Here is a 13,173-nt window from a genome sequence, read left to right on the forward strand (position 1 = left end):
CAGCTAAATAATTTGGCACCCGGTGAGCTTCATTGGTGCTGGGCTGGCAGTTTAAGTACATCACTAATTATTCGCAGGTTTTTTTTCCCTTCTCTTTTCAAAGAAAAGTGGAACCAGCAATTTATTGTGGTAAAAATATTTTCATGCACTTGCTTTTTCTGTGAAAATATTTTTCGCACATGGATGACTAGTACTACAAAGTTAGCTTTCACCACCTTCACATCAACTCATTTTAGAACATTTGGAAAATGATACCCTTGAAATGAGAAAATTAAGTAAGGAAAAGAGCAGTCTATAACAACTTGTGGAGGATTGGGTTTGAGGCTCAAACTGAAGATTTTTCCTGTCATATGATTAAAAGCTGTTCTTTAAATCAGCCAACTCAGCTTTTTGAGGAAAACACTTCCTATATCACTCATTTCTATCTCCCCTTCCCTATGAGTCTTTTATTGTCAAATACTTAACTAACTTTATGAATTTTGTAGATGAGCTTAGAAATGGTAAAAACAAAGGACTTGATGAGTGAGAGAGAGTCTTTTAAAGCAGCAGACAACAGGAATTTGGGTAATATTGAAAGGCCAGGGCTCTTTCTTCTATGTATGGCATATAGATGGCTGGCATCATCACATACATGAATACACGTGAGAGTCAGTGTGAAGTAACGGACACAGTGTGGGCTGTGAAGTTTGTGTGAACCTGGATTCGGCATCTCCTCTGTTAAAACTTCTTTAGTTGCTCCCCATGATTCTAAAGCAAGAATGATCAGAGGTTTTGTTAAAACTTGGAATGCTGGCCCCCTCCCCCAGAGTTTCTGATTCTAGGGAGGAGCTTGAAAATTTGCATTTCTAACAGATTCCTAGGTGATGCTGATGCTGTTGGTCCAGGGACCACACTCTGAGAACCATTGATTCTTGATTTAAGAGAGTAAATTGAGAGTTATAGCATATAATAGAAGGTCTATTCCTTTCTCCCCAGGCTTATATCCTGTTATTCTCCCCTCAAATATTAAATTTTAGCCATGTCTCATTGTTTGGAGTTCACCAAAAGTGCCCTTTTATTTTGTGCTTCTGTATCTGATGCATTGGCTATTTCTTTTGCTGACTTCCCAATTCCCTTCCTTGTCTACCTAATGAATGCCTCTTCATTCTTCAAGATCCAACTGTAGCATCCCACTTTCTCGATATATCTGCCTTAATTTCTGGAGATAGATAATGAATCTTTCTGTACCATCACACTGCTTTGTACATACTTCTATTGTGCTTATTATGTGTTAAAGTGAAGTTGCAATATATATGCATTATTATTCAAATTGAACTATTCATGTTCTGCAGAGAGAGTGAGGGTGATTTAAAGAGTGGGGATTGATTTTGTTGTACCAATCCATGAATGTGTGCCTTGGAGAGGGTGTGAGATGGAAGATGAGAATCTACCATTCCCTTGGTAGGTCTCATCCTTCCTGCCTCTTATAGTGTGTAGTCATCTCCTCACACTAAGCTCGCTTTTTGTACAATGTGAGCTTTAAACACAAGCCCACCCCTTCATCTGATCCCTAACTGAAGAATCAGTGACCCATTTCAATGCTGGAGGAAAAACTGACTGTGGTCAACTTGTTGAGAACATTTTTATAGAGAGCATTGTACTTTATGGGTGCTTTCAAGGATTTCAAGGGATAATTTTGACTAAATACGATTTCACTTATGTGCTGACTTTTAGGGTCCATTCCCCTTGTAGGATGGGTTTTTATCATGTATGTATATTTACTCATCTTTCTTTGTGTGCTAGATTATGCATACTCTGAGGCAGGATTCATGCCTTGTTCATTTCAGTTACTGCTTTATGGAGGATGCTGTGTGTTGGCTCATTCCATACTTATGAATAAATGAATGAACTAATAAATGAAAAGTAGAGCTGGGCGATCTTACTAGAGAGCAGAAGATGTAGATTCTTTTTTCCTGGAGAGACAATCATGGACTGATGGAGTATCAAACATGGAAGGCAGTTTGGGATTATCTAGTCAAAACCCCTTTTTACTGATAGGTCTCAGAAAGGCAGTGATTTGCCCATCATTTTTTCCATTTAATCATTCTGCTTATCCTTCCCTGGATAGTTTCCAGTTTAGCCAAATCCCTTTTAAAGTATGATAACTAGGTCAGACATAATATTCTGGTATTACTATCCTTGTCTCTGTGGACATATTTCTCGTTTGGCAATGCATTTACACTAATTATAATTTATTTTCAGTATTTTGTTGACTCTTTTCATCATAGAGAAAAATGAATGATTATGTACTTGTTCCTTCAACAAGGGCAGAAACAATGTTTTATTCATCTTTGTCTCTTCTATGCTTGGGGCAATGATTGGCGCTTGGGCATTCAAAAATTTTGCTGTTGTTGAAATGAATTGACTGGGAGAAGCTTCGAATCAGTTATTTGGCCCCTTTTTAATCCTAGAATCACAGTGCTATTATGGACCTTCGGAAATCTAAACTAATTCATGGCTTTTTATTTTTATTTTTATTTTTATTTTTAGTTTTTTTTGAGACAAAGTCTCACTTTGTTGCCCGGGCTAGAGTGAGTGCTGTGGCATCAGCCTAGCTCACAGCAACCTCAAACTCCTGGGCTTCAGCGATCCTACTGCCTCAGCCTCCCGAGTAGCTGGGACTACAGGCATGCGCCACCATTCCTGGCTAATTTTTTCTATATATATTTTTAGTTGTCCAGATAATTTTTATTTCTATTTTTAGTAGAGATGGGGTCTTGCTCAGGCTGGTCTCGAACTCCTGACCTCTAGCGATCCACCCGCCTCGGCCTCCCAGAGGGCTAGGATTACAGGGCGTGAGCCACCGTGCCTGGCCAACTCATGGCTTTTTAAATAAGAAAACATTTATTTATCTTTGGCAAGATCTCTGTCCCATTTCAATTAGTTACACAGAGAGAAATTCTAAAGTTTAAAAATTATAAATATTTTAACATATCATACATTTACTTTTTTTATAAGTAGGGATATTTTGTATCATTTTATCGTAAACACAAATAATTCTAATTTTCCTTTTGTTGTTCTTCCTATGCTTTTCTATAAAGTACTTCTTTTTGACCAGGTCCTCTCCTCACTTTCATGAACTTACATCCTTCAGCTTTTCTTCCTCAGAATGGATACACTCTGCCCCTTTACTCATTAATTCTGAATTAACTCCATTCAGAATTTAAGTATTTTTGTGAGTGCATATGAGTAGCAGAACCTAAATCACACATGAAACTGTAGCTATAGGTAGTCTGGGAAATATAGTTTTTAGTTTTCCAGGCTTTGCATTTCAGGAGGTTGGAATAGATCCTGAGTGAGCCCGTCTGTACAGCATGTACAGCAAGCCTTAACTAATATTATGTGTCAATCCTAGGTTTAAAGCAGTTTCATAGTCATAAATCCCAGGACTCTGTTGTAAGCTCATTAGGGGACTTGCTATAAAGCCATGAAGAGATCATTTAACCTTTCTTGGCTGCAGTTTTGCTTTGTAAGTTAACTATAAAAGTAATTTCTAACTGCCTGTGTTAAAACCTGCCCCGGTTCTTATGCATGATGGAGACAGTATCCCCTCCAGAAAGCTACTAATTACTACACTAAACCTGGTTGTGATAGCAACAGCTCTGAGATAACAGCTTCCCCGGAGTGTGGTGATGGTTCTGTTCATGGGATGTGAGCAGTCTGCCTCACCAACTACCAGGAGACTGTTCCTAAAACACAAATTGGAAGTAACTATGTTACTCCCCTGCTTAGGATTTTTTTCATGCCTCCCTGTTTCCCAGAGGATTAAGATAAAACCTATACTTTTTATAATGGCATGCAAAGCCTTCTGTGATCTGGTTCTCTCTACCTTATCTACTCCAAGTCTTTCTTCTTTGTTCCTTAAACTATGCCAACTGTAGCTAGTCTAGTTTTAATCCAATTGCATTGAACTGCTTTGAGTTACCCACATATGACATGTTGCTTCATGCCTCTTTGCCTTTACTAGTAAAACCAGAGTAAATAAGAGCATAGGCTTTGGAATCAAAACACCTTGGGTTTGAATCCCAGCTACCCTAACTTCATAGGGTTTTTATTTAGCAAAGTACTTGGCATAGAGAAAGTGGTATAAGTACATAGTAGTTTTGTTAAAGAAACTTTATACATAATTTACTGCTAATTATTCTCACTTTTCATTGAGCTATACTTGTCATTTTGGGGAAAAATTTTAGCCCTGAGGCTTTTTGGACTGTGGACTGATATTCATCTTGAACTCTATTGTCTACTTTAAATTCCTTAGAAGATGGTAATCCTAGCGTTCTGGGAGGCCGAGGTGGGAGGATCACTCAAGGTCAGGAGTTCAAGACCACCCTGAACAAGAGCGAGACCCTGTCTCTACTAAAAAATAGAAAGAAATTAACTGGGCGACTAAAAATATATAGAAAAAATTAGCCGGGTATGGTGGCGTATGCCTGTAGTCCTAGCTACTTGGGAGGCTGAGGCAGTAGGATTACTTGAACCCAGGAGTTTGAGGTTTCTGTGAGCTAGGCTGATGCCACAGCACTCTAGCCCGGGCAACAGAGTGAGACTCTGTCTCAAAAAAAAAAAAAAAAAAAATTCCTTAGAAGAGGAAACAGTCACACTTTAGAGATGTGATATTATATGACATTAAAATAAAAAATGTATATCTATACATATACACATATTTCTAGCTCCAATTTTACTATGAAATTCTGCCATTTGTTAAATTATAAATGTAGTGTATCTAGCAATCCCTTAGTAGAACTTGAAAGAATTAATGTTCTACTTAGAACACTTACTGATCCAAGGGGAAGTGTTTAATGTCTTCTATCACCTGGCTAAATATGTATAAATTAGTCTACATGAATAATCAGTTCACTGAAGGTACCTAAAATAAGTGAATATTCAGAAAAAGGGACTTGATTTTAGATTTGGAGGGTAAATGGGATATGACATGGCCAGTCTACCATTTACTTCTTGTGGAGATGGAGGCTCCAAAGATGTCCAGTGATTTACCTAGAGTCACAGAGCTACTCATTCACAAGCTGACATTCAAACTCAAGACTCCTGACCTGTTGTATATTAACTGGCTGGCTTTAAATAAAGGTTGGCAGCATTTAGAAATTACTGAGGAAAGCTCAGAAATGTTATTCTCTTTTACTCTTTTTTTTTTTTTTTGTCACAGTGCAAGGATGGTGTTGAAATAGTCTTAAATGAAGAACGCATTGTACTTAGTTTTCTCTTTTTGGGAAAGGGAGATTGTTAGCTTTCATGGTTCCTTGGCATGAAAGATATACTGGGAGCATTATTTCTTCTTCCTTTACCCATTCTTCCCTAGTAATCCACCCACTTCTAAGAGGGTAACATTACTTCATAGAGACCAAGTGCGTATTTCTTTCCAGTTTCAAATCATAGAGGTAAGATATTTATACAAAGGGAATTTCTCCATAGCGTACCCTGACAGTTATTCATGGCATAAGTACATTGGTAAGAAAGGGTTCAGTGGATTCCCTTACTTCTAGCCAAGGGGTTTCCTAGCTTCTAAAATGGAAGAGGGCATGATAAAAATGCAAATCTCTGTGAGGGGTATACATGTGCATATGTAAATACAAAGTTGTCTTAGAGACAGTGAGTTTTGGGTTTAAAAAATGTTTTAATTTCTACACATTTATGTTATAGACCTTTTCAGAGGCAATTAGATTTAATGGGGATTATGGAGTTTTTGAAGTAATTAACGATGCTCCACAACTTCTGGAAAAGCAACTGAAAAAAATTCTACAAAACCAGCAACCTCGAAATCCCATCTATGATGTTGTAAGGAAAGGAAAGTATGATGTTAAACCTGTTCAAATCAATGCCCCCTATAAAGATGAGACCATCAATGTCAACTACAATATTATGGTAAGAAAGTATAATTATGTGTATATCTTGTTAGATTGAAAAAGCATTTGGTGAAATTAACATGAGTTTCCTTAGGCTTCCTTTTTGAAATGTTGCTATATTTATTAAATTGTGTTGTACTTATATATAGTATTTTGTTGTTGTTGTTGTTGTTGTTTTAATATATATATATTTCTGAGATAGAGTCTTGTTCTGTTGCCCAGGCTAGAGTGCAGTGGCATCATCATAGCTCACTGCAACCTCAAACTCCTGGGCTCAAGTGATTCTCCTTCTTTAGCCTCCTGAGTAGCTGAGACTACAGGCTTGTGCCACCATGCCTGGCTAATTTTTTAAATTTTTTTATTTTTTGTAGAGACGGGGTCTGGCTGTGTTGCCGGGGCTGGTCTCAAACCTCTGGCCTCCCAAAGTGCTAAGACTCCAGGCATGAGCCACTGTGCCTGTCCTACACATAATATTTATTAAGCACTATATCATCTTTTCAAATCTAATGGCTAGTTTAGTCTAGCAGTTTTGTTGATGTTCTGTTATCAATATGAGAAGAGTCATGTAATTAACCTTGAATATTTAGAATATTAGGTTAGTTTTGGGCTATATAAATATATGTATCTTTTATTTCATAGTTTAGATGCATTCTAGAAAATGTGGGTATAAAGAGAATTTATTTCATTTGGGTTTTAAACCAACCCTATCAGGCAGTTGGGAATTGAGACTTCTGACCCTTAGGTTACACCATGGGGCTTTGACCTCCTTGGCCTTAAATTCTATTCTCAGCTTCTAGATTTTGTCTCTTGGCATGAGGCTAGAACACCTGGGTTCTAATATTGGCTCTTCAGCTTACTAGCTCTGTGTCCTTGGATAAGTCACTTTGATAAACCTCCTTTCATTATCTGTCAAATGATGCCTTTACTACCTACTACTTAGGCTTATTGTGTGGATCAAATGAAAATGATAATGAATATTTAACAATTCAATTTTCCATTGATTTAAAATGTCTGATAGAAATAGGCTAAAATATGCCTAACACTTAAGACATAGATCTACTTCAGCCTCTGTAGTGCTTCAAATAATATTAATATTTAATATCTTCCCTGTTAACTCCCATAAAATTAAATGGTAATAGTGATAACTATGTTACAGCATTGTTTTGAAGCCAAAACAAGGAAAAATATTCTGAACTATATAGCATTATATAATTGTTAGTTAAAAACATTTTTACTGGATGTGACCATGATATTTATTGGTTTATTCACTTCCTTCAGTGAATAGAAATCAAAAAGATCCACTGAGTAGTCTTAAATAATACACTTCTAAATAACCCATAGTTCAAAGAGTAAGTCCCAAGGGAAATTAAAAATTATGTTGAACTGAATAAAAATTAAAGCATAATATGTCAAAATTTGGGGGATGCAACTAAATTAGTCCTTGGAGGGAAATTTATAGCATTATGTCCTTATAATAGAAAAGACTAAATATCCCAAATCTATGATCTACTTTTCACTATAGTAAACTAGAAAATTAAAGTTAAATTAAACCAAACAGAATCTATGAAATTGAAAACATAAAACAAAAGAGAAACGTCAATGAAAATAAAGGCTTGTTTTTCATTTTTTGCTATGAAAACATTAATAGAATTGGTAAGTTTTTAGCTGTACTAATGAAGAAAAAAAGAGAGAAGATATAAATGACCAATATCAGAGATGAAAGAGGGAATGTCATTACAGATCCTACAGATATTCAGTAAAAAATAAGGGAATTTTGTCTACAAACTCAATAAATTTAAATGAAGTAGACATATTCCTTGAAAGACACAAATTACCAATGCTCACTCAAGGGGATATAAATAATCTGAATAATCGTATACCTATTGAAAAAATTGGATTTATAGTTTAAAGTCTTCCCACAAAGACAACTCCAGGCCCAGATGGCCTCACTGGTAAATTCTATCAAACAAGTGAAGAATTTCCAAATTTATGAAAACTTTTCCAAAAAACAAAAGAAGAGGGATCAATTTCCAACTTACTTTATGAGGCTAGCATTATCCTAATGCTAACAATAAAGAAATTTCAAGGAAAAGCAAAACCTATAAATTAATATCCCTCATGACCACAGGTACAAAAATTTTCAAAAAGTAAGCAAATTGAAACCAGCATTGCAAAAAAAAAAAATGCATCATGTTTTAAAAGATAACAGGCCTAATCTTCATAACCTTGAATTAGGCATTGTTTTTTTATTATAGATATGACATCAAAAGCACAAGCAAAAAAAGAAAAATATAGATAAATTAACATGTAAAACTTTTATGCTTCAAAGGACAGTACCAAGAAAGTAAAAAGATACCCACAAAATGGAAGAAAATATTAATATTAGCCAATCATATATTTGATAAGGACTGATATCTAAACCATATAAAGAACTCTTACAACTCAATAATAGACAAATAACCCAATTAAAAATGTACAAAGGATCTCAATAGACATTTCTCCAAAGAAGATATACAAATGACTATAATAAGCGCATGAAAAGACAGATGTTCAATATCTTTAATCGTAAGGGAAGTGCAATCAAATGCAGAGCAACTGGGACTCTTACATTGTTGATGAGAATTCCATTTTGGAAAACATTTCTTTCTAAGTTAAACATATAATGCTACCCATCTGTCCTACTCCTGTGTATTACCTCAAAGCATGAAGTTATATTCACACAAAAACCTGTATGTGAGTGTCTGTAGTTGCTTTATTCATAGCCATAAATTCTGGAAGTTATCCAAATTCTACTAATTGGGGAATGGATAAACAAACTGTGATACATATCCATACAGTGGAATATTAATACTTGGCAATGAAGAGGAATGAACTAGTGATGCACAGAAGAACATAGATCAATCTCAAATGCTTTATGCCAAATGAAAGACACCAAAATCAAAGGCTGCATACTATATTGATTCCATTTATATGATATTCTGGAAAAGGCAAAACTATACAACAGATCAGTGGTTGCCAGAGCCTGAAGTTAGAGGGAATTGTTTACTACAGAGTGGCATGAGGAAATTTGGGGGGTGTTGGAATTATTCTATATCTTGACTGTATTCCTTGTTACATGGTTATATGTATTTGTCAAAACTTGTAGACCTGTATACTAAGAAGGATGGATTTCACTGTATGTAATTTATATCTCAATAAATCCGACTAAACAAAAAGATCTATTGGCTGATAATCATGCTTTATTTGGTTTCCTTGCACATCTAAATATAATTTTTGTCAATCTAATCCTATAGGTATTTTAGACAGCTTGTGTATGGCTACTTGGAAATACTTCTGGGATGATTTACCTAAACTCAGTTTCCCCTAACCTTTTGATCATCTCTTTTTCTTTCTTAACCAACTTAAAAAAATATTTAAAGTTTAAATAATTTCATTTTAGGTAAATTATTTTTGTGTTTCTTATAAGTACTTATTAAGTTATTTTATGGTTGATTAGGATTGTTTTGTAAGTTTTTGGTCTTTATTAATAGTTACTTTTTAAAAAACCTTGAAGGAATTTTTTTTTTTTTTTTGCAGTTTGGCTAAAGACTTTTGTTCCATTTTTGATTTTATTCTTTTTAAAGTTTTCATTTTATTTCATTCTTAGGTCAAATAGGTGAAAAAAACAGTTAAAAGAGGATGAATTGTAGGTAAACTTCATTAGGTAAATGCTAGGCAAACTGATTTTTGATGAACTAACTAGTAGTCTGATAACCTTGTAGAATTCCTCAAGGGTTTATACAGATCGTTATATATAATTTGATATAATTCTGTGATACATTGAATGTAGCGCTAATGAGAATTCAAGAGGCCTGCATGGTTGTCAGTATGTAGCATATGTGGAGTCTTTTTTAACTTCAAGATCCAAATGTCCTTCAGATCTCACCAATAAGCAATAAGACGGTCAACAAGATGCTGCTGATTAGGCGCTGGGTGTTTCCATAGTTTTCTTTTTTCATTACAAAAAGATAGTGTTTGGTAAAGGCAAATGGATATTTTTTGATGAGCAGGAGAAAACCATTGTGTGCCCATTTTTCCAATCCTGGGAGCCTAATGTCTTTGTGCCACATATCAGCAATGTTCAGCACATGTGCGCTCTCAGGACCATCAGCTGATCAGATGTTGGCAGCACCACTGTGGGGCATTCAGTTTCCCCACAGGAGTTAGTCACGGTCTGTACATTGACTCTGATGCTAGTATGATACCAAAATTACATAAATACAGACACATCTGCCTCACTAAGATATATATTTTATTGATTGTTTTATTTATTAGTAGCATTTGTTTTGTGTCCAAGGTACTGGCATTCTTTAGAATTCTGAAAAAAGTGAATATAAGAAAAAATATAATCAATAGTCAGTAAATATTTTAGGATGAGTAACAATGCTTCAGTAATTTTGTATTGCTCTCACAACTTCAAGATAAAATCTGAACTCCTTAATGCTATTTAAAAGACTATTCACTATCAGGCCCCTGCCTCCTTCTCCAATTTTCCTCCCTCCATCCCTCAGATCTCATCCTGTGACCTAGTACTACTAAACTTACTGTTTGTGTCATCTCCTGCTCTCTTAATCAGCCTAGCTAGTCTTGTTTCAGGTTGATGAGTGAAGGCCATGTTTCCTAGGAAAACTTCCCTGGGTTTAGTGCCCATATGGGCTTCCATAGAAGCCTCTGTACCATGGCACTTGTAACACTGCTATAATTCTTAATCTTGACATCTCCGGGAGAGTGCCTGATGATGTTAAATATATAACAACAACAAAAAAAATTTGCTAACTTCAGGAACAAGGGGTCTGCAATGACTTTGGTGGCCTTACTAAGTTTTCTTGGTTTTTTGTTTGTGATTTTTTGTTTGTTTTTTATGTGTGTTTGTGATTATTTTTAACCCATTTTATGACTGTGAAAATACTGAGATCAATTGGCTTTTTTCTCATTCCTCCTCCTTCAATAAGTTACTTTTCTAGATTCAATTTGCTAATCTGTAAAAATGGAGATAATAGTTCACACAGTTGTTAAGAGAATTAAAGAGGTACCAGAGGCAAGAAGTGACCTCACATTTGTGGCTCAGGGTTATTGATCTCTTTTGTGCAAATAGAAGGTGTAGGAGTAGGGCTTGTAGTGATAGCTAGATGCCATTATTGCTCCCATGCTTAGGCCTTAATTGTCTTAAAAGTGATTTTCTTTAACATTTTTTTTCTTCTTTTCACTTTCTTCCAATAGTGTCTCAGTCGTGAACAAGGTATTAAATGGATCAAAAAAGAAAGACTCCCAGCATTTCTGGAAAGTGATTGCTATTTTGAATATAGGTATTACAGTCCCATCAATATACATATTTTTAAAATGTCTATTTTTTTCACCAAAACTCATTTTTCTGGGGTATGTTAATAAAATTATATATATACCTTTTAACCGATTGGAGTTTGGATCCCATCTGCTATAGAATAAGAGTGATAGAACATTGGTAAAAAATCACTTAACTTTTGTGAAGAGATTTTAGAGGAGATAGCATCTAATAATTGGTCTTCAGTTGTACTTCTCTGGTCATTATATTTTCTATTTTGTTTTATTTTATTTTTTAAAAACTTTTATTATTTTTATTTCAATAGATTTAGGGAGTATAAATGGTTTTTTGTTTCATGGATGAATTGTATAGTAGTGAAGTCTGGGCTTATAGTGTACCTTTCACCTGAATAGTGTACGTTGTACCCAATAGGTGATTTTTCATCCTTCACCTCCCTCATACCCTCCCCTTTTTGAGTCTCCAATGTCCATTATGTCACTTTTTATGGTCATTATATTTTTAAAATTATCTATTGGTGATAATGGTACTTATGTTCAGGGTATTTAAAAATGAATATTAGTATGACATGAAAAAGACAGGATTTCATAGTGCAGGGTCAAGATTTTCCTTTATGTTCCCTGACTTTTAAAATGTGAGTACCTAAAATTTGGCCTTTGCTCAGAATAACCATTTTTAAGTTAAAGTAAATTAAAACAGAATAATTATTAACTAATGAGTAGTGTTGTGAATAAGCCTAAGAGAATCATCCTGCAGAGAGAGTTAGGAGGGGAGAATCATCCTGCAGAGAGAGTTAGGAGGGGAGATTGGATTGAATACATAAAATAAAATTTTAGTGTTTTTTTTTCCTGAATTCTACCATATTTGAAACTATTTCAAAACTGTATGATTTCTAAAATACAGGTTAGCCAAATTGGTCTCACAAGTTCAATGGAGCAAGTCAGGTGTGAATTTCACACTAGGTACAAATTTTTCTCCCTGGATCCTGAACAAACCACCCAGTCCACCACTGCCTGCCACTGAAGAAGATAATCTTATAATTATGAAAAAGTTCTACATTTCTCTTGGCGAGGTAAAAGTATGAGGTTTGTTTTCTTGACTTGGCACTTCAGTGAAACTTCTCATTTTAGGGGCATGAATTTCATTTGTACTTCATGATTTCAAATACTTCTAAAACAGATTTAGCAGTAATTCTTGTGGATTTATGTTGATTCATTTGCTCTGCATATTTCCACCTGAAAGGTAATTAGAAATATTATTCTCATGTGTCTAAAGTAACAAAAGCAGGGAAGAACATGCTGTATCACCTAGGAATCAAGGGTAACTTGAATTATATCCATGGTTTCATTGTCCATTCCAAAATTTTTATTATTTAAATTCTGTTACTTTTGTACAAAAAGATGATAATTTGAGTCTTCTCCTTCCTATTGTCTAGATTATTCCTTAGTAGTAAAATGCATTACTATGTAACTGCTATCAAATAAATCTGTCCTCCATGATTGGAGAAATGTGCGGTTGTAGAAGTGCATTTGAAAAGATATAACCTAGAATCAAATGTCTTTTTGGAGAGTCACGGTGTAGTGAAAACTATTGTTTAATCTTTGGCCTCTAATTATCAAATCTTATCTCTGGAAACACACTTATATACAAAATCAAGAATGGCAAATATGTAGGCCATGTGCTGTCACTCTTCTAGTCTCCCTCCATGACAGACATTGTTAATCAATTGTGGGTTTTTCTGCTGAGCTAGGACTTGGCCCCAAATTCTTTTCAACATGGTATTCTGGGTAGGCACTTCCAATTGATCAGAGATGTCATACGAGAGGAATCCTCTTTGCCATTTGTGTTGGAATGGATGGACTTATGTTACTTGAACTTTTTTTTTTCATGTGTGGCTCCTCTTAATTTTGTAGTATGGCATTTCTATCAGCAATA

General features: G+C 35.0%; 1 protein-coding gene across 1 annotated transcript in view; it reads left to right on the forward strand.

Moving 5' to 3' along the window:
* The window catches only part of RGS22 (regulator of G protein signaling 22), a 110,223-nt gene that overhangs the window by 18,807 nt on the left and 78,243 nt on the right, over nt 1–13,173 (forward strand). Inside the window, exons 4-6 of the mRNA XM_045560401.1 lie at nt 5,698–5,919; nt 11,160–11,245; nt 12,142–12,310. Of these exons, the coding sequence (XP_045416357.1) occupies nt 5,698–5,919; nt 11,160–11,245; nt 12,142–12,310 (477 nt within the window). The remainder of the gene's footprint in view (nt 1–5,697; nt 5,920–11,159; nt 11,246–12,141; nt 12,311–13,173) is intronic.

The sequence above is a fragment of the Lemur catta genome, chromosome 9 (assembly GCF_020740605.2).
Source record: "Lemur catta isolate mLemCat1 chromosome 9, mLemCat1.pri, whole genome shotgun sequence".
NCBI lineage: Eukaryota > Metazoa > Chordata > Mammalia > Primates > Lemuridae > Lemur > Lemur catta.